Genomic DNA, 21,669 nt, shown 5'->3' on the forward strand with positions numbered 1-21,669 from the left:
ACTTCTGGCAACACTAATGGTGGGCAGTTCTGAGTCATCCCAGGGAATTTCTCATCACTCATTCTCTATTCAGTGCACCGAATTTAATTCTACTTGTCTTCATTTTCACTGCTCCCTGTACCTGAAGTATTTTTCCTCATCCTCCAAATCCACATTTTAAAAGAAAGGCCCTCCCTAACCATCCCGGCCAACTTATCTCCCCAATCACAACACCCCATTTTTCTTCGTATCGCTTGCCATTAAGTGAAATTCATTAATTTATGTACTAGTTTACTATTCTACAATCTGTCTGTTGTAAGCAGTTAGACAAGAGTAGAGAAAGGACAAAGGGCCAGGTACAGCAAGTCACCAGGGTGGAAAGCCCAGACCATCAATTGGAGGGTGGGACCTCGCCCCACAGGGTGATTTTTCCTCCTCTAGCATATCAGTGGTCAAGCGGTTTGGACCCCCTGACCTTTCCTCCCTAGAGATAACATCTATGCCTCAGTTGTATTTCAGCTCCAGGCCCAGGTAAGCAACAAAACCAGGCTTGGCTGACCTCAGGACCAGCAGCATTCAATAATGACCTCCTGACCTGGTGCCTGCCAATCGATCAGTGGAGAGCACAAACCTGGAAGGACACACCTGAAAAACTGCTGAATATTCTCTTGAGATCTTCCCCTGGGGCCGCCCCTAAACTCTCCAACCGTCAAACTCTTAGGATGGAGGACCCAGTGCCCTCTCCCTCCAGGGGCGCACACCCTTGCCTTTCCCTTTCCCCTCCCCTTCCCTGCCCCAGGTACCTTACCATTAGCTTCCTCACTCCCAAGTTCCAAGGGCCATTTCTTTACCTCTATAACTTGTTTCCTTAGAAATTATTTCTTCCATCACTGTGATTTACCAAATAAGTGTTCTCTCAAAGTTTGGGTAGTTGGCTCTGAATTCTTTGCTAGCCAAAACCAAAGTACCAAGGTTATTGAACTGAGGTTTGGTCTGACCCCGTGGGTCAGATACCTAATGCCATTCCCACCGCCTACAACACGTCCACCCTGATACTAAATAATGAGAGCAAACACTTTGCTGGTCTTTACAGTTAGCTTGCAATAAATATTTGTTGACTACTAGGCACCTGCTGTGAACAACTTCTATGTTCCTTTACGTCTTATGGATTGAATGAACGAAAGACTGCATTTGTGGGTGAGTGGGTGAATGGGTAGGTGAATAAATGAGCAAAGATAGTGGGTAACAGTTGCTCGCATTCACTGAGCGCCAATGATGGCTCTGGGCGCCAGAGACCCAAACACAGCTGCACCACGTGGCCCGTTCGGGACCACGTGACAGGCTCCACCTACTTCCAAGAGTCCTCCACGGTCCCACCAAGCACCGCTCCACAATCCTGATTTCCGGTCTTCCTTCGGTCGCAGAGGTCAGTTGCCCTAACGACCACCTCGCTCCCGCCTCTAAATTGCGTCACTTCCCCCACTCCTGCTTGGACAATTGACGCGCCTGCGCAGAATGAAATCCAACACGAGCGGGTTCCTTCCGCGCAAGCGTCCCGACTGGGGGGCGGGGCCGGGTGGCGCCGCGGTGCGCAGGCGCAGCCGTCGGAGGGTCGGGGTTCAGCAGCCCGAGAGGTGAGTTGGGGGGCTTGGGGCTTTGGTTCCGCGGCTAGGGGCTTCCCGAGCTACGGGGCCCGTAAGGGAAGATCGGTCTGGGGCTGGGGTCACTGCGCGATCCGCGGGGTGCTGTGTGTGGGCGGTCCAGAGGGGAAACTGAGGCCGGACGTCGTCGGGTTGTCCTTCACCAGCCCTGGCTTCCCTCCCCTGGACCCCAGGCCTGGGAAGTGCTGGTTCGCAGATCCGTGGGTGGAAAGCGGGAAGTAAAAGCGTCCCGCATGTAGTGCTCGCTCGCCGGGTGTACGCTGCTGTACAGAGAAACGGTCCTTTTAAATCGGGCCCCTGTTCGTGGGGCTCAGGTCGGGGCTCCTGTCCCAGCGCCGCCGCTCTCCAAGTGGGTGACGTTGGCCAGCCTTTTGACTTCTCAGCCTCCGTTTTCCCCTCTGTAAAACGGGCATCGTCACAGCCCCTGCTTCGAGGGCGAGGGGTTTGGGGAGGGTTCAGGCCACAGGGGCCCAGTGGAAAGGGAGAGCTCAAATTGGTTAGCAGTTAGTCTTACTTCACACTTAGGGTCTTCTGCATATTGTGCTAGAAGCGGTCGAAATCTGGACTTGAGGACCCGCCGCACACCTCTCCCTGGCTGTGTAAGCGCAGAGAAGTGGCTTCCCCGCTTTGAGCAGCACATCTCTTACAGGGGCTGTGGAAGGGTATGCCTGTAGGGTCCATGCGAGAGCATTCTTTAATCAGGTCCCTGGTACTTGCTCACTAGAGATGAGTGGTTTTTGTTATTGAGTGTCAGAACATGGGTGTGCAACCTGTGTCCCTGAGTGATGTTCCTATTTCTTTTGTTTCTTTCCCTGATTATTTGTTGAGTCTGTTTTACCTCTCTCTAGACCAGTAATTTCGTACACACACGCACACCCGGGGGGGGGGGGGCAGTACTGGGAAATGGGGACATTTGTGGTTGTCACAACTGGGGTGCTCCTGGCACCAAGTGGTTGTGGGGCCAGGGATGCGGCTCAACCCCCACAGTGCCCAGGACGGTTCCTCAGAAAATGGTTGGCCCCAAATGTCAGCAGTTAAACCCTACCCTAGACCAATGAGTGATTCTTGAACAGTGGGGCCTCTGCGGGGGTGGGAGGAGTGAACCCCAAGAAATCATATGCAAGGTTTTGTGCGTGCACCCATGTTTGTAGGGAGCAGAAGGGGTACTTTGGAGGTAGTCTCAAGTCAGACTACTTGGGCTTAAAACTGATTTGTGTCTTAGCTGGATGACCTTGAGTGGTGCCCTTACCTTTCTAAGCCTCGGTTTTTCCTTCTGTAGAATGGGAATTAGGTGAAACAACCTAGAGTCTCAGCAAACTGATCAGGGAGCCAAATCCAGCTGAGGCCTGTTTTTTAAAATGAAGTTTTGTGGAAACACAGCCACGCCCCATGGCATACACCTTGTCAGTGGCCGTTTTTGCATTATAATAGCAGTGTTGAGCCGTTGCCACAGAGACCCTGTGGCTTGTGAAGCTGAAGGAATTTACTCTGGCCTTTTTCAGAAAATGTTTGCGGATCACGGAAATAAACCATTGCATGTACAGCACTTAGTTCAGTGCCTGGAACGTCCTCAGCATTTTTCACCTGAGGTTTATAAATCAGTCTTGACCTGGAAGGGCGAGTGACTATAAACAGGATTAAGCTCTGCCCCAGGTCAAGAGCTGCAGTCTTACTTGATCTTATGTTTTTTTGGCCAAGACCCAACTTGGGCTGAGGTGGGAAATGCTCAGTGATGGTTGAAGGAATAAAGGGGATTGTGGGCAGGTAGGCACGACCAAAGGTCTTCTACTGATGAGGAAACTGAGACCCAAAGAGAACCACCTCCCCAAGGCACCTGGTTGTCACTGTTGACAGTGACCTCACATTTTCCTGAGTCCATCTGGATCAAATGCCGCCAAGTGCTGGGGTTCAAAGGAAGTTGGTCTGTCCAGTGGCTCACAGTCTGCTGGCTGAAGACAAGCCAGGAAAGAGCCTGCAGGAGATGCTGGACCAGAGGTGGGAATAGTATTGGGCTTTGCTGGGAAAAGAAGGCGTCTAGCTCTCTCTGAGGAGGCGACCTTGCAGCTTGGTGTCCAGGGAGAATAAGAGTTTTCCTGAGGGATCAGAGGGAAGGTGAGTCATGGGTTTGAGTGGAGCATGGAGGGTTTGGGGCCCAGCGGGTGACACACCAGTGCTGAGGGACACACTTGTTACACTTCAGGGAGCTTTTGAGGGTTTATAAGTACGCAGGGCAATCGGGGGGCATCTTAGAAGAAAACTTTGGGGAGTGAACACCAGTTCTAGCTTTGGGGCAGCCTTTCTCGGGCACCTGCAGTACCCTAAGGTGGGTGGGAGAAGCACCCACAGAAGTGGTGGGCCATCCTTCAAAAAGTGGGTGCTTCTCCTTCTTAAGGTGGGGGGTGGGTCACTCATTTTAGTAAGGTATGTAATTTTTCCCTTTTATTGGTCAGTCTTGGGCAGGGAAATGAAAGGAATAGAAGTTTTTGTTGTTTAATGAAAAAGTAGACTGAGCGCTAGAAGGGATTCAGAAGGTGCCAAAGAGGAACTGTCTCTGGGACAACACCCCGCCCCGTCCCCCCCCCCCCCCCCCCGCCCCCGCCACAGCCTGGGGCATCGCCTGCTCACGCTTACCAGGCTCATTCTTGTCCTCTGTGCCCTGCTCTGTGCCCTGGTGGTGCTTTCTGAGAGCTCATACAGGCCTCACTGTTAGGAGAGAGTAGGTCTTTGAGAATGTTGTCCTGCAGCCAAAGACCTACAAGTTGTGATTGTTCCAAAGACACAGAGTGCCTAGTAACCATCGAGCAAAAGTGCTGTCCCTGTGTCAGCTGGGCCCTGCTCTGCGAGGAGCAGAAAGTTGGTTCATCTCAAAGCCATGAGTTAAAACCAAATGTTCGCACCGTTTGCTGTCCTCCCTGCTCGATGAGGTGAGAGGAGAGGCAGCGGTTTTCAGGGACCACCTGTGTCAAACACTGCCCAGCCCTCTGCTGTGGACCCACAATCCCTTTTGTACATTTCCAAAACCCACATATTCAACACACAGAAGATTTCCCAAAGTTTGTAGCACAATCATTTGGCCAGAAAATCTGACCTGTGCTGACCTAAAGCCTTAATTTTTCCCACTTAGTGTCTAGCAGTGATTTTCAGCTGGGGTGGTTTGGCCATGTCTGAGGACATTTGTGATTGTCACCAATTGGGGCGGGGGGGGGGGGGGGATGCTCCTGGAATTGAGTGAGTGGGAGCCAAGGATGCCCCCACAGAGAATGACCCAACCCCCATGTCAGCAGTGCTGAGGGGGAGAAACCCTGCATTAATTATTTGGGAAAATAGTGAATTTAATCCCTGCTCACACTAGATACCAGTATAATTCCCCAATGGTCAGACAGCATAAACCAGGATGACCCCAGCATCTGTGTGTCACCCCCTGTCTCCTCCCATTCAGGCTGTGCATTTAAATGTGTGCAGCCTCCTAGGACCTCAGTAGTCAGATGGCTGTGGAACACAGTCTCCTGGGATCCATGGGATCCCCTGACCCGGGGTGTCTTGCCTGGGATGACCCTGCTCCCACCCCCAGCTCCCAGGGAACGTTAGATGGATGCCAGGATGCTGTTAAATATCCTGTGGTGCACAGGACCGTTCCTCACACAGAACGTGCTCCGTACATTGCTAGTGCCTGGGTGGAGAAACCCACATTAGGTCGCTGAATTCTCAACATTTGAAGACATTTGTTACCCCATTTTATAGAAGAGAAAGTGAGGGCATCAACTGGGACTCTCAGATGTGACACAGGGACAGGAAAGGCAACATGTAGTTGGCCTTGGGGAGAATGGCTGGACCTAAGACATTATGGCTCCAGGTCTTGTTCTTCAGGAAAAAGGGATGTAGTCTGTGGCCCATCATCCACACACTGGCCCAGGACAGGCTCCCGGGCCCCTGACCTGTTGGCACTGGGTGTATGGGAGGAAATCACACCAATAGGCCAGGAGAAGCCGAGAGGCAGGCAGCAAGAGTTGCCTTAAATTACTTCAGTGGCGGCAGGAGCGGTGGGAGCAAAGGCCCTGAGATGGAAAGGGTCTGAAGCATTGGAAGAACTGAAATGAGTGTGACTTCATTTTTTCCATTTCCTCAACCTTCAGTGTCAGACCCTCCAGCCTCAGCTCCATCCAGGAGTGCAGGAAACAGTTGTGCCAAAGATCAGGTTTCTTTTTTTATTCTATTCTTAAGCAAACAGCCAACGCCACCAGGAACCTGCTCGTTTCCCTGAAAGGGAAGCAGATCCTCTCACCCCCCACACACAACCCAAAACCCAGTGTGAATCTCACATGACTCAGTGCTGGCTCCTGAGGGTCGGCTGGGGAACCGTGCTCAGAAGTGGTGCCCAGGACTCTTAGGCAGAGTCCAGCCGCTCAGCTGTGTGTTCTTGCCCTGCCACCTGTTGAACTTGTGGCCTGCTCTGTACGACCCTGGCACACCTCCATCCAGATTGCCATCATAGTGCTGGAGGAGAGGGTGTCAGCAAGCATAAAGGCCCAAGTGGTAAATACTGTCAGCTTTGGGGGCCATAAGGGAAAATCAAGCATGTTACTATGTAGGCACTTACATACATAGAATACAAAAGCCATTCGCAGCTGAGCAGGTAGCTGGATGTGACTTGACCCGCTTTAGAACAGACTATGCAAAAGGATCCGGGTCCTGCGATCTCAGGTTTATATCCTAAGAGGAGGACCTTTGAAACAGAGTTTCTTAATTATAGTAAAATAGACATAAAATTTACCATTTTAACTATTTTTTGTTTGTTTTGTTAATCCTCACCCAAGGATATTTTTTCCATTGATTTTTAGAGAGAGTGGAAAGGAGGCGGGGGGCAGATCGAAAAACATCAATGTGAGAGAAACAAATCAATTGGTTGCCTTCAAGCTGCACACACCCCAACTGGGCTGGGATCAAACCTACAACCCAGGTGCGTGCCCTTGACCAGGAATCAAACCTGAGACCCTGTGCGGATTGACACTCTAACCTCTGAGCCACACCAGCCAGGGCTAACTACTATTTTTAAGTAACAGTTCAGTGGGTGTAAGTACATTCACATTGTTACACAACCATCACCACTATCCATCTCCAGAACTTTCTCATCTTCCCAAACTGAAATTTTAAGAGAAAGAGAGAGAAACTTCGATTTGTTGTTCCACTTATTTATGCATGCATTGGTTGATTCTTGTATCTGCCCTGACTGGGGATCAAACCCATAAACTTGGTATATTGGGACAATGCTCTAACCAACTGAGCTACCCAGCCAGGGCCTGCCTCTGAATTTGACTCCCCTAAGAACCTCCTGTGAATGGAATCACATAGTATTTGTCCTTCCGTGTCTGGCTTATTTCATTGAGCATGTCCTCAAGGCTTATCATATTGTAACATGTGTCAGAATGTCCCTGTAAAGCTGGATAATATTCCATGGTATAGATCAGCAGTCGCCAGCTGGTGGTCCATGAGGTCCGAAAGGTTGGTGACCGCTGGTATAGATGGAGCACATTGTGTTTATCCACATTCCTCCATCAGGGCTTTGGAGTTCTGTCCACCTTTCAGCTACTGTGAGTCATACTGCTCTCTGTCAAGAACATGTGCAGAACAAAAGCATTTTGGGCGTTCTTGGCAGCATGTCTGTCTCCTTGGGTTTAGAGGCCAGCAGACGGCCAGTTTGTTCTGAGGACCCTCCAGCTGGGGAGCACGAGTCACCTTTTGGGACTTCACTGTCTTCAAAACAAGCAGGTTGTGTTGCTCTCCATGGGCCCCTGTGTATTGCCCCCAAGATCCTCCAGCCTTTTGTCCTCCAGGCTCTGGCCCATCCTGATCCCAGACCTGGGTCCAGGGATGCTCTTGGGCCAAAGGTACTGCTTGGTAAAGGCTCGTTGTGTCCAAAAATAGAGGGGGAAACTCATAACCATCCCCCAAGAGCTTTCCAGGGTGTCTATAACTTTCTGTCCAACTACAAGCTCTCCAACATAGCTATTTTAAGTGTGTCCCCTTTTTAGAAATGGAGATGTAATTCACATACCATAAAAAGTAGCAGGTTTTCGTATATTCACAGAGTTGTGCAGCCATCACCATGAGTTCCAGAGCATTCCATTACCCCTGAAAGCAGCCGAGTCCCTATTAGCAGTTACTCCCCTGCCCCTGACAACCACAAACGCCCTTCCTCCGATTTGCCTGCTCTGGGCATTTCATAAAAATGGAATCACACACAGTGTGGCCTTTTGTGTCTGCTCCTCTCCTTTGAGGAAGCAGTTGATGGGTGAGGTTTTCCCTGTACCACAGACAGAGCACTCGTAGCATGGCCGGCATCACGTGCCTTAACTGCCTTTGCACCACAACTTTTAGGTGCCAGATCAGCTCTGTGTGCTGTCAGCCCGCTTGTAAAGCCAGGGGTTAGTGACTTGCTCTTCTGATCTCTGGCCATTGACGGGTTAATGATGATGGGGTCAGGAGGCCCACTCCTTGATTTCTAGGGGGCATAAGCTATTGACCCCTATTCATACCTACTGGAGGTATTTCAAGGGGACCAAGATGCTTTACACCGTGGCTCCCAGCCGTGCTGAGTGGATATGAGGGGCCTTGGGCAGCATGTAGGTCCCCATCCCGCTCTTGTGTCCTCTCTAAATGGGAGCACTGATGCACCTCGGAGGTCACTATACGGTGGAAGTGAGATGTGCTGTGTAAGGTGCCAGGCACATCACAGTTGCTCTGGTAGCAGACTCCTCACACGTTTCTTATTCTCACCCAGGCACTAGGGATATCAGGGACTGGTCCCTCTGGGCTCTGGAGGGGTTGAGCAGCATCCCTGGCCCCACCCACTGAATGCTAGGAGCACCCCCAGTCATGAGAACCACTGATGTCTGTAGACAAAGCCCAGGCAGTACAGCACGGTGCAGAGGAACCCGGGAGGCCTGGATAGGGATCCGTGCCCTACAGGGCCTTTTCGTCTGCTCAGGCTATCCCCTGATGCCTGTGTCGCCCCTCGTGTGCCTCGGAAACTTGGGGTTCACAGACCTCCAGGACTCCAACCCATGCGAGGCAGCCCTGGGGAGCCCCAGGCTGTCCCCATCTAGCCAGGGAAAGGGTGAAGATCGCCAGGCCAGGGCTATGTTGCCCTCCTGTGAGAGCCAGGAGGGGCTGCAAGGGGCGCTCCGCCCACGCACATGCCCCAGAGCAGGGGTTCTGAGCCTCATTGCCTCAGTGTCTCATCTGTGAAATGGGATGGCTAACGTTTTACCTCACAGATAAAAGTGGCCAATGTGCTTGGGTGGGGAACACACCTGCTGCAGAGTCCTGCCTGGAGTATGACCGCTGAGTAGGTGGAAGGGTGCGTATCTAAGCAGCCCAGTCCTCATCCTTTTGCCTGGGGTCTGCAGATCCTGAAAACCCCTGGGTGTCATCTCTTCCCATCGCAAGATGGATAACAAGAAGCGCCTCGCCTATGCCATCATCCGCTTCCTACATGACCAGCTGCGGCATGGGGGGCTCTCGTCGGACGCCCAGGAGAGTTTGGAAGGTATGCACGGGCCCCGGGAATGGAGTCTCCTGTCTCCTACGTTGTGCCCCCACTGCCTCCTCCCACTCCTCCCCACCTCCCTTTCTTTCATCGGAGCCTAGAACTCTTACAGGATGGTATGATAGGTCAGCACACTTGTCCAGCCATGGACGCTGCTCCTGTCCTGGTTTCACAGCCAAGACCGCCGAGCCCTGAGCAGGCACAGGACTGAGCTCTCCGGCCTCCTAGCCCAGTGCTCTTCCCCTACCACAGGGTGCCAACCCCCTGTCACTTTAGGGCAGGCCTTCTGTAGGCGAAAAGGAGGCATGTGTGTCCGGGGGCAGAGGGCAGGTGGCCACAGGGCTCTGAGTAGTTCCTGTCTGTCCCACATGCAATTGTGTTGCCCCTGGAAGGAGCCCAGTTGTGAAGACTTGGGCAGGGGGTGGTCTGGTCTTAAGCTTTGGGTTCTGGCTGGACTCCTTGGAGGTTCAGCAGAAGGTCCCCGGCATCTGGATCCCTGAATGGCTCTCCAGGCTGGGCTCAGCTCTGCAGCTTCCCAGCAAGGTAGCACAGCAGTGTGACCCCACGGAGAGCCCCACTGGGCAAGGACAGTAACTTCCCCCACATCTCCTTGCTCCCAGGGCTCAAGGGCATGTCTGTCTGTCCTGAGTTTCCCAAGGCTCTGGGCTGACCAGGAAGAATCCAAACCAGGGTCAAGGGGCACACACTACACAGTGTCCTCCAGGGTCTCCGCCAGCCCACTTGAAAACTAAGCACGAGCCCTGCCTCCTGAGCCTCGGTCATAAACTCAGATACATTCCGAAGAAAATATCGGTGTTCCTTGCAGTTGCAATCCAGTGCCTGGAGACCGCCTTCGGGGTGACATTGGAAGACAGCAACCTCGCACTCACTCAGACTCTTCCAGAAATATTTGAAGCTGCCGCAGGCAAGGTGAGCTGCGGGGCCGCCCCCATCACAGCCGAGAACGGTGAGAACAGCATGGGTAGCCAATGGCTCCGAAGCAAGGCCCTCCTGGGTGAGGGAAGCGGGGCACCTTTTTTCTCAGAGGCCCCTGACAGGGAGGAAGGCTCACGGAGCCGAGTTTGGAGAAGGAGGAGGACAGCGGGATTGGCACCTTTTTTCTTTGGGGTCAGGAGATGCCACAGAACCTGAGGAGTCCTGAGGGAACCCCACTTTCGGAGGAGGACTCGGCGGAGGCAGAGCGCCTCAAAACCGAAGGTGAGAGAAGGGTTCTCTGTCCCCACTGGCACCTCTCCACCTGGACTCCAGAGGCGTGAGAAGGCGGGGCAGGCTGATCCCTGGCTCTGAAGTCGAGGTAGGGGTGCTGTTGGGACAGTAGACGGCAAACCAGCCTTTGGAGACAGGAGTCCAGGTGGGGATGGCTTTGAAGAACACAGATGTATGTGGAGAAATCATAGCCGCACACACAGTGGGTGGAAATGGAAGCAGTGCAGCTGCTGTGGAAAATGGTCTGACAGCTTCTCAAATAGTTAAACACAGTGGTCACATGGCCCAGCAAACACACATGCCCACAAAGATGCTTGTACACAGATGCTTACAGGAGCACAGTTCATAGTGGCCAAGAAGTATAAACCACGGATACATACAAGGTGGCCTGTCCCTGCACTGGGTTATTACTCAGCCATGAAAAGCAGTGAGGCACTGACCATGATACAGTAAATGGACCTTGAACACTGACGCTCAGTGAAAGAAGCCAGACACAAAAGGCCACATGCGTGATTTTGTTTATGTGAAATGTCTTGAACAAGAAAATCGACAGACCTAGGAAGTGGGTTCATGGTTATCGGGCTGGGAGGGGAGAATTAACTACTGATGAGGACGGGGTTACTTCTCGGGGTGGTGGAATGTTCTGAAATTAGATGGAGGTTATGGTTGCACAACTCTGAATATACTAAAAAGCCACTTAATTGTACACTTTTATTTTTTATTTTATTTTTTTGGGCGGGGTGGGAATTGCTTTTTTTTTTTTTTTTAAGTATGAGATTGTGGAGAGCCATCTTTAAATATATTTTATTGATTTTTTACAGAGAGGAAGGGAGAGGGATAGATAGTTAGAAACATCAATGAGAGAGTAACATCCATCAGCTGCCTCCTGCACACCCCCCACTAGGGATGTGCCTGCAACCAAGGTACTTGCCCTTGACCGGAATCGAACCCGGGACCCTTCAATCCGCAGGCCGACGCTCTATCCACTGGGCCAAACTGGTTAGGGCTAATTGTATACTTTTAAAGGGTGAGTTGTGTGGCATGTAGATTACATCTCATTAAAATTGGGCTCTATTTCTGAAAAGATGCAAAAGTGACAGTATTTGAGACTTATGTCCCTAAGTACCACAATCAAAGCAGTGACAGCTGCCATTACCAAGTGCTGGCTCAGCCAGCCCCAAGGACACTTGATGCAAACCGCACCCCCCAGCCTATACCCGAGTGTTGCATCCTGACCCCCGAAATCTCACACCTTCAATTAGGAGCTGGGAGAGCTGAGAATGACCCCTCAGACCCCTCAGGTCTCTTATGAACAGCCAGTGTACATTTTTTTCTTTTTCTGTAGGAAACGAACAGATGAAAGTCGAGAACTTTGAGGCTGCCGTGCACTTCTATGGGAAAGCTATCGAGCTCAATCCCGCAAACGCCGTCTATTTCTGTAACAGGTACCTGCCAGGCCTGCTCGGAGGCCAGGCCAGCCAATCTCACATCCTGGCAAACAGGACGGGCTGTTGTACTGTAGGTTACTGATTGCCCCACTGCAGTCCCAAATACACATAGTGTCAGCGAGCTGTCAGTCAGAGTCAATAGTGACATTTAAATTAGGTGGCACCATTCTCTATTCAGATGTGGGGCCAAGAAAATAATCCACAATTTGGATACGTGCACATGCTCACGACAGCATTGGCAACCGTGAGGAACTGCATCTGGCCTGTACTTTTTATTTTTCCTTGTTTTTAAAAGCATTAAATTTATTGGAGTAACAGTGGTTAATGACATTATATAAGTTTCAGATATAGAACTTTATAATATGACATCTGTATACTCCATTGTGTGTTCACTACCCAAAGTCGAGTCTTCTTTCTGTCATAATGTATTTGACCCTGGCCTGTGCTCTTTTATTTACTTATTTATTTATTTTTATTGATTTCTGAGAGGAAGGGAGAGAGAGAAACATCAGTGATGAGAGAAAATCACTGATTGGCTGCCTCCGGCACACCCCACTCTGGGGATGGAGCTTGCAACCCAGGCAAGTGCCCTGACCAGGAATTGAACCGTGACCTCCTGGTTCACAGGTTGATGCTCAACCTCTGAGCCATGCCGACTGGCGTGGCCTATGCTTTTAAAGGAAAAGCCAAATTAGCTGTCACATAGCCTCACTGTACGGAATACTGTGCTAATGAGAGGGACTGAGTGGGAGCAGGAGGCGGAATTGCACCATCGGTGTGGGAGCCGTGGAAACACACAGCGTATAGAAGACGCCAGAAGCATGGTTGCCAAAGGTTGTCCACATCACCTCTGGGTAGAAGTGTTTTTGGTTTTTTTAACTATTTTTTGGGGGAAGTAATCCTATCTAATAATAGAATAACATGTAAATTACCATCACTCCGCTACGCCCACGATTGGGCGGCGAGAGGCTGGGGGGCGGGACTCGGGGTGGCCTATCCGGCCATTGAGAGGCACGGATCTGCTGCCACTGAGGGGGGCTACCCTGCTGTTGAGAGGCACAGGGAGCGGGTCCCGCCCCCTGTGCCTCTCAACGGCCAGATCCGCGGCCACTGAGGGGGCCTGCCGCGGACACCCAGCTGTGCCTCTCAACAGCAGGGTAGCCAGGTGTCCGCGGCAGCCCCCCTCAGCGGCCGTTGAGAGGCGCAGGGGGCGGGATTCAGGCCCCCTGTGCCTCTCAACCGCAGGGTAGCCCCCCTCAGCGGCCGCGGAACATCAAAAGTTGGGGAGCTGGGTGCCTGTCTGCTCCGGCACCAGGCCTTTCAGAAGCCTCCAACAAGCCGGAGGCTTCTGAAAGGCCTGGTGCACCAGCGGACAGGCACCCAGCTCCACCGTGAAAAGCGAAAGCGTGTAGGGAACCCTACACGTGCATGATTCAATCATGCACTGGGCCTCTAGTTCTAGATATAAAGAAAGTTGCAGAGGGACTTATCTGGCAACATAAAATGGGCCTGAGCTTCACCCAAAAGGAAGAGCCTCCATGGCGGAGCCCTGGGACTGTGGGTTCAGAACCAGGTCCTGATACTGCCTGTCTGCTGTGCAGCATTGGGCCACACCCCTCTACCTCCCTCAGCCTCAGTTTCCTCTGGCAAATGGGATAGCACCCTTCCCCAGCCCCCCAGCACAGGTGCTAGCAGGCAGATGCCCATGTCAGAGCCCACATACCCCTTCACAACCCCATACCCACCCTATCTTACAGCTGGGGAAACCAAGGCCTATCCCCAAATGGCTCATGGTAGGTAACCAGTGAGGGGTACAACTCTGAATGCCCTGCTTTGTTTCCCCAGAGCCGCCGCCTACAGCAAACTAGGGAATTATGCGGGGGCCGTGCAGGACTGCGAGCGGGCCATCTGCATAGACCCATCCTACAGCAAAGCATATGGGAGGATGGGGTGAGTGCCTGGGCAGGCGCCCCTTGTGGGGCCGGACTGCCCCTCCCTCTGCATCCACCACATTCCTCCTCTTCTGATTGTGGGGAGGGCTTTCTATTCATTAACCACCTCTCCAACGCCGGCATGGGTTCAGCCATTCCATTCAGCCCCGACACCACCTACCTGGAGGTAGTCAGACCCCACTGTGCAGGGCTCAGCCCCACTTCAGACACCAATCACAAGTTGTCACCAACCAACCAGCTATCATAAGGGCTTCCCGCGACCCCCTCCTCAGGAGTGACAATTCCCTAGAATGACTCACAGAATTCAGGAAAACATTTTACCTATATTTACCAGTTTGTTAGAAAGGATACAGATGGAACAGCCAGATAGAGGCCCACTGGGTAAAATCCAGCATGGTCCTGGATTTTGGGTGCCAGAGCCTCTGTCCCTGTGGAGTTGGGGCTACACCACCCCTATGGCACATGGATGTGGTCACCCTCTTTAGGTGTGATTAGAAGGGGCTCAGAATAACAAAGGACACACTGACTCAGGAAATTTCAGGAGCTCTGCCCGGAGCAGCAGGGACAAGCACCAAATACACATCCTTGTCTGACCACCCTGGCCCCTTGGCATTGCATCCTTTAGGCCAGTGGTCAGCAAACCGCGGCTCGCGAGCCACATGCGGCTCTTTGGCCCCTTGAGTGTGGCTCTTCCACAAAATACCACATGCGGGCGCGCACGTACAGTGTGATTGAAACTTCATGGCCCATGCGCAGAAGTCGGTTTTTGGCCTGGGCGAGTCTATTTTGAAGAAGTGGTTCTAACGCTGAGCTACACTCAAGGGGCCAAAGAGCTGCATGTGGCTCGCGAGCCGCGGTTTGCCGACCACTGCTTTAGGCCTTCAAAGCCCTTGGTATTGGGTACCACCACTAGGACCCGAGTGCATTTGAATTGTCATGTTCATCCTCTCAGCCCCTCCCCTGACCCCTCTTGTGTCCTCCACTGGAGCCCAGACAGGACAAGGAATGGTGACATTGACATGGAGACAGTTTGAGGTGTGGGGACTGAGGGAGGGGCCAGAAGCTCCTGGGGCCTCTCCCCTTCATCCCCAGCATCTCTCCCCCCAGCCTGGCGCTCTGCAGTTTGAACAAGCACGCGGAGGCCGTGGCCTACTATAAGAAGGCCCTGGAGCTGGACCCCGACAACGAAACATACAAATCCAACCTCAAGATAGCGGAACTGAAGCTGAGAGAGGCCCCCAGTCCCGTGAGTCCCCTGGGAACAAGGGGCGTGCTTCTGTGAGGGAGGCAGAGCACAGGGCAGGCAGGCAGACGCTCTCACAGCTCACAGGCTGAGGGCTGGCTTGACTTGCGTGCAAAGCATGTCTGGGCTGTTAGGGGACCTGGCATTTGTTTAATCGGGTATGAGATGCACATTTGGAAATGCCTGTCAGGGAGGAAGATGTTTTTATTGTCACAGAGCCCCCGAAACAGAGGATATGCTGCAGCGTCACCGGGGAAGCACCGGGGTCAGTCATGAGGTGAAGGAAGAGGGGAAATGTGGACCAGAGCCTTTATTAGGATTTCATGAGAAGGAAGGGTGATGTGGGGGGAGCAGGCTTAGGTTTTACACGTTTGAATAATTCCAGGGGACTCTGGGTAGAGGCTAGCCCTAACTGGCACCTGGCTCTGGGGTGACTAGGGCAAAAGGATAGTGGCTGAGGGTGAGAGCCTCATGGAGAAGGGGGTGGGAGTGAACAGTGGGTTGCCTGACTTGCATTTGAAAGGTGCGCTCCTAGGTGAGTTATTGACTGTCTCTAGGAATTGGTTACCCCGAGGAGGGCCCATCCCTCCAGGGTCTGCCAGGCCTCAGATGTCAGAGCATCAGAAAAGGAAAGATGCCGTTAACACAGTCCTTTTCCCTAGTGATGGACGGGGGGCTCCTGCTTTTTATGAAGCCGAGAGAGCATCTGTTTGAGCTAAACACCTCTTAGAACTGCAGATGGGCCCCACATGGGGTATTCTCTCAGTTCCTGGGGCCAGTGTCATCTCCCCGTGTCCTGATGCCACTAACCAGTGCTTTCCTCATCCCCACAGACAGGAGGGCTCGGCAGCTTTGACATCGCGGGCCTGCTGAACAACCCAGGCTTCATGAGCATGGTACCTGCCCTCGTCTCCCCCAGCAGCGTCCTCGCCCACCACCTGGGCCTGCCACGGCACTGCCTGCCATAGACCAGGGCCACTGATGGACACTGGGGCTGGGGTCACTCTGGGATGGGGGCCTGCCTGGGCACTATGGGGTGTTGAGCAGCATCCCTGGCCCCACCTACTCCATGCTAGGAGCACCCCCAGTGACGACAACCACAATTGTTGTCTTGTGTCCCCTGGGGCCAGCATACCCTCAAGAGAGACACACACACACACGCACACACACACACACACACACACACCATTATTGAGCCAAAGGACAAATTAGATCCTACCTCTCTTGGGTGAATAACGTGGGAAAACTACATCCCCGCTGCCCAGCATGGTGTTCTCACAAGGAAACGGTGATAGTGATAGGGCCACGCCTGCAGGTTCAGATGGGACACCAGCGCACTAGGTATCCCATTGAGAGTAGGCTCCCCGTTGTGACCGGAGGGGGCTGGTCCCTACACACACATATGCCCATTTCTGAGTGATCTTGCTCGGCCTGAGGCCGCACTGCTGGCCTCCAGGGCCTCGAGTGCAGGGTCTCAAATTGGAAGAGAAAAATCCTCAGTACACCAAGGAGCATCTCGCCTCCTAAATTCAGCAGAGGTTTACTTTCATTGTAAGCCTATGCCGCAGCGGAAGCCAGGGTCTTTGTTGATGGACGGGGATGAGTACCCGCACTCCAAAGGCTCAAGGACTCAGCATAATAGCAGCCACGCCTTGTGACTTCAGCCACCCAGCTCCTGCTGGTTTGTGTACTTCGACTGGCACGGCCAGGGCCCTGCGGCTTTTGGCAGAGCTGAATGGTTGGAGCAGAGACGCCCTGAAAGCTGGCAGTACTTAAGCTGTGGCCCTTTACAGACAGTTAGGCAGCCCGTGAGCAGTGGTCTAGCAGGAAGCTCTTCAGTTCCTACCCTCCTCTCCCTGACCTGGGTTCTGAGGAGATGTCCTCAGTGAGCTGTGAAGGCTCAAAAGTGCCCAGTGCAGTGTTGTTTACTGATGGAGCAAAACAAGACTGCCTGGCTCCCCTAATGTCTTGTGACCCAGAAAAGATCTAAAATACACACACCCGGCGAAACCTAAGGTGCCAGCAAAGAAAGGATAGGCGCCCTGGAGTCTCCTGAAATAAGGGTCCCAAATGGGATCAAAGTGGTGAAACGTGAGTCTCATCGCACAGAGGAAGAAACGGGGTGTGGGAGAGGCGGGGAGAGCCAGTACCTGGGTGACATACTTGCTGTGCTGGGCAGGAGAGCCCAGGGTGCTTGAGAGGGAACCTTCTCAGTCGGAAGCTGTCCTCTGACGATCGTTTTTTTTCTTCAGGCATCAACCATGATGAACAACCCCCAGGTTCAGCAGCTGTAAGTGACGACCCTTTCCCCTGGGTCTTGTGCTTAGATCTCTTTTTGCGGTAAAACACATAAGATTATCGTATTTAGTTTACAACTCAGTGGCATTTCGTGCATTTAGCAGTGTCATGCAGCTATCACCACCATCGAGTTCCAGAATATTCCACCATCACAAAGAAGCCCCATCCTCTTGGTAGTCACTCCCCCTTCCCCCAATCCCTGGCAATAACAAACCCACTTCCTGTCTGTGAATTTAATGTTTTTGTTCTGGAAATGTCACTTAAGTGGAATCACACACTGTGCGACCTTTGGTGTCACAGACATTTCTCATGTCACATAGGGGCCAGAGTTGCCCCATTGAGAATCAGTGTCTTTAGGGCAAAAAGCCGTTCCTGGAAAAGCGGATGGAACTCACAGGGCTGCCATCAGGGAGAAGGGTGGTGACATAGAACGTCTCTTGCTAGCAGAGGTCAAGGGCTGAGTGGAGCCACTGTGGGTCGGGTGGGCTGGGCCATCCTGTCTAAGTCCTAGGCTCTCTTCTTGCAGCATGTCTGGGATGATTTCCGGCAGCCACAACCCCCTGGGGACTCCTGGCACCAACACTTCACAGAATGACCTGGCCAGTCTCATCCAGGCGTGAGTACACCTGCATAGTGGAGACACGGTGGGCAGGCAGGGACACTCCACGTGGGAAAATGGAAATGTCAACGTTGTGTCCTCCAGCGAGTGGGCACACTGCCCTTGAGGGTCACATGTGGGGACGCATGACGAATGCCTGGGGGACATTTCAATGTGATGTTTGGAGAAGCTGGCTGGTATCCCGGCGAGCTGAGCCTGGCACCTCTCTCACAGGGGCCAGCAGTTCGCTCAGCAGATGCAGCAGCAGAACCCAGAGTTCATTGAACAGCTTCGAAGTCAGATGCGAAATCAAACACCCAGTGCCAGCAGCGATGACCAGCAGGAATGACCGCTCACGTGAGTCTCCTAGGGGGACGGGGAAGGTGCAGGCCCCCTTCCAGATGTTTCCACTGAATTTTGCTCCTCCCCCTCCTAACTCCCACTGAGACACATGGACTGAAACCTCACAGCTTCTGGAAGGGCTGGTCCCTACATGTGGTGTGTGTACAGGTGACAAGAGAACAGGAAGTATTGGCAGAGTGCTTTTCTTTGCACCTGCAGAACGTGTCCCGGTGGCCCCAGTGGATGTGAGATGAGGTCACCTGGGCAGGGGAAGGACAGATCTATACCTGCCTCTCCTTCACACCCAAGTGTTCTGCCTGGTTTTCATGATTTTGGGATTTTATCTTGTTTTACTGTGAGCAGATGTTACATGTACACTTGCTTAAAAATATACTCGGAGGTCCCTGGAGACCTTGGCTGGCTTGGTTAGCTGTCCCTGGGCCCCTGACCTCCACCCTGTCTGTCTCCGGTGATTCTGCTCCCTGGGTACAGGTGGCAGGTGGCTTTCTTTATTTTGTTACCTTCCTCCTCACATTTTTATATTAACCATGATTTTTAAAAATATATTTTTATTGATTTCAGAGAGGAAGGGAGAGGGAGAGAGAGATAGAAACATCAATGATGAGAGAGAATCATTGATTGGCTGCCTCCTACACGCCCCACACTGGGGATCGAGCCCACAACCCGGGCATGTGCCCTTGACTGGAATCGAACCTGGGACCCTTCAGTCCGCAGGCTGATGCTCTATCCACCAAGCCAAACCGGCTAGGGCTTAACCATGATTTTTTAAATAGAAAAATGTAAAGAAAAAGCACAGAAAACAACTTTAATCTTTCCATGCAAAGCAACGAATGTTAATATTTGGAGTATACTTTTTCTTTCCTTTTTTTTTTTTTTTGCCTTAATTTTAAGACAAAACATAGGTCAGTTTTGTATTTGTTATTAGTTGGAGCTTTATCCCCAAAGTACTTTCACCGACATTCTCACGTCTGGGCCCCCGAACCACCTGTGATGACGACCGTGCGGTTTCTGTGCTTACGCGGCAGCCACAGGCCACGCAGGCAGATTGAATTTAGGTCTCACCAGCTGCAGTGATGCCCTCTGAGGCGGGCGGCTGCCTGGCTGACCGCCGCATGTCTTGTCCTTCCAGCCATTCCAGTGCCATCGGGTTCTTCCCAGCTGCCGGGAGCCTCCACACGTGCTGCCATTTTCTCCCATTGGATTGCCAGAGAGGGAAAAAGAAAAAGAAATTGGACCTGCATGAGATGGATTTTTATGCTTTTTATTTTTTCCTTTCACCCTCACCTCCCTTTTTGTACTCCCTTATGGCTCCCAGACCCTTCTCGAAACAGAGCCAGCAAGCTGTGAACGCAGACCAGCACCAATCTCCAAAAAGCCCAGTCACTAAAGTATTTTCTAGAATATTCCGGAGTGGGGATGGTCCTCGGGGGTGTTCTCCGAGAAGTTACCGGTTTTACGTCCAGCTACGTCCGAAGCCTGATGCCTTTTTGAGTCAACCTTGGCTGCTTGGACGAGCTCACTGCCAGCCACGGCCTGGGCACCAGTGTCCGCCGGACCCTCAGACCACAGGTTTTTGCATGAGGAACTTTAGTTGCAGATTCCTAAAGACATTTTCATTTCCCTGCGCCTGTCGGGAGCAGGACTGTCTTGGGGTGCCTAGGGCCAGCTTTGGGGACAATCGAGCATTTTGATAGATGTGCTTTTCACCCCTTTTGATCCTCCTTCCCCAGTACTCACACGCGACAGACCACGAGGCAGGTGATCATGACCTTCGGGCCTGGCCCCCAAGCCGTCCCAACCTGCCTGTTTGTTCTGGCCCATGGACTCCCAGCGGGCTCCCCCTCCTGTTCTGGGGCCTTTGGTGTCCCCCTCCTCAGCCAGCAATTGCCAAGCAGGCCAGAGCTGCCTCCAGGGAGGGCAAACACACAAGCCAGGGATGGGTCGCCTGCCTAAGGTGCAAGGCCACCATGGACACGCCTGCATTCCCTGCTTGGGCGGGGTCTCCGGGTGAATCTGCTGAGACCCTGTGCTGACAGCAGTGTGGGAGGCTCCCTGGTGGTCTGCAAAGTTGATCCAGTGCCGTGTGTCATAGGAAACTAGTAGGAAGAAGGGCCACCACCCGCCGCTGTAGTCATCACTTGGATGGCAAGGTGGCCCTAACTCTTGAGTGCTAGCCATGGTGACAAGAGTAATGTGTGGGGAATAAATAGACATTGTGACCTCTGCCAGTCTCTGCATTGACCTCTCGGCACCACCCCTGCTCTCCCTGCCCCAAGTTTCTAGAACCCACAGCCTAGAGTTTCCACATCACCCAGGACATAAGGAATAACACACTGCATGACATGACATGACATGACATGACATGACATGACATGACTAAGCTTTTCTTGTGCCAGGGTCATAGATGGTTCCAGAAATAGCAAACCTCAGTTGTCCCATGTTTTTCCTTCACCCCTCACCATAATTACACTCACACACCCACCATTTAAGTGATGACCTTAGGGGTCAAGCTGGAATCCTAGGTTCTCAGGGACAGAGTAAGATTATTGTTCATTGCTTTTCTAGTATGTTCTCACAAATTTCACCATTCTGCAACCCAAGGACCCTCCCTCCCATAGCTTCCAGGGGAGAGACCTGGCCCTAGGCAGAAAGGAGCCCAGGAAACTTCCAGGCTTGTCTTGGCCTAGGGTTTCATCCCCAAACGTTTGTGGATATAGAAAGCACTCCACAGTTACTACATAAACCTTGCTTGAATTCTCAGCTCCTATTTACATTATGCGGTAGGCACCATCATACCCATTTCACGGGTGAAGGAACAGCTTTGACCCTCAGCTCACCCAGCCCTTGAATGGCAAACCTGGTGCAGTGTGACCCCCAGTTGTAGGTCCTATGCCAGGAGTGGCTGACTGAGGACCCCACCTCTGTGAAGGCTGCCTGCTTCATCCACAGATGAAGGCTCAGCAGTGGTCCTCCCGCAAATCAAAATCACAAAGTACGACTGCAAATCAGCAGCCCCAGGAAACAGTCTGGTATGGACAGTGAGTGGGGAGGGGGCAAGAATGAGGCCTGTGCCTGTCTTACAGGGCCTTCACCAGGGGTGAATCTCACAGAATCACTACTGTCATGCCTGGCGGTGCTCCTGGCATCAAATGGATGGGGCGGGGGGGGGGGGGGGGCTAGTGATGCTGCTTAACACCCTGCAGTGGCCAAGACAGCCCCTCACAGAGAATGACCTGGCCCCAATGTCCACAGTGCTGAGGGGAGACCCTCCACTAGGACAATGCATGGCAATGTGTGACACCTCCCAGCCCAGCAATAGCAGCAGCTGGGAGCTTGGTAGAAATGCAAATCCTT

The 21,669-nt window shown here is 52.5% G+C and overlaps 1 protein-coding gene across 1 annotated transcript; it reads left to right on the top strand.

Annotated features, from left to right (window-relative positions):
* Nucleotides 1-1,548: 1,548 nt before the first annotated feature.
* Nucleotides 1,549-20,539, top strand: SGTA (small glutamine rich tetratricopeptide repeat co-chaperone alpha). Its single transcript, XM_008150653.3, has 12 exons — nucleotides 1,549-1,613; nucleotides 9,047-9,186; nucleotides 10,013-10,116; nucleotides 10,320-10,404; nucleotides 11,759-11,858; nucleotides 13,707-13,811; nucleotides 14,921-15,059; nucleotides 15,890-15,952; nucleotides 17,309-17,346; nucleotides 17,881-17,970; nucleotides 18,187-18,309; nucleotides 19,445-20,539. The coding sequence occupies exons 2-11, from the start codon at nucleotides 9,087-9,089 to the stop codon at nucleotides 18,299-18,301; spliced, it is 939 nt and encodes a 312-aa protein (XP_008148875.2). The 5' UTR covers nucleotides 1,549-1,613; nucleotides 9,047-9,086; the 3' UTR covers nucleotides 18,302-18,309; nucleotides 19,445-20,539.
* The last annotated feature ends 1,130 nt before the right edge of the window (nucleotides 20,540-21,669 follow it).

The sequence above is a fragment of the Eptesicus fuscus genome, chromosome 6 (assembly GCF_027574615.1).
Source record: "Eptesicus fuscus isolate TK198812 chromosome 6, DD_ASM_mEF_20220401, whole genome shotgun sequence".
NCBI classification, from domain to species: domain Eukaryota; kingdom Metazoa; phylum Chordata; class Mammalia; order Chiroptera; family Vespertilionidae; genus Eptesicus; species Eptesicus fuscus.

Bases quoted from the DNA above. Each gene is read 5' to 3' on its own strand.
- SGTA (XM_008150653.3), top strand. From the start codon at position 9,087: ATGGATAACAAGAAGCGCCTCGCCTATGCCATCATCCGCTTCCTACAT. The intron at 11,859-13,706 runs GTACCTGCCAGG...TTGTTTCCCCAG, and splicing joins GCCGTCTATTTCTGTAACAG to AGCCGCCGCCTACAGCAAAC. The intron at 17,347-17,880 runs GTAAGTGACGAC...CTCTTCTTGCAG, and splicing joins AACCCCCAGGTTCAGCAGCT to CATGTCTGGGATGATTTCCG.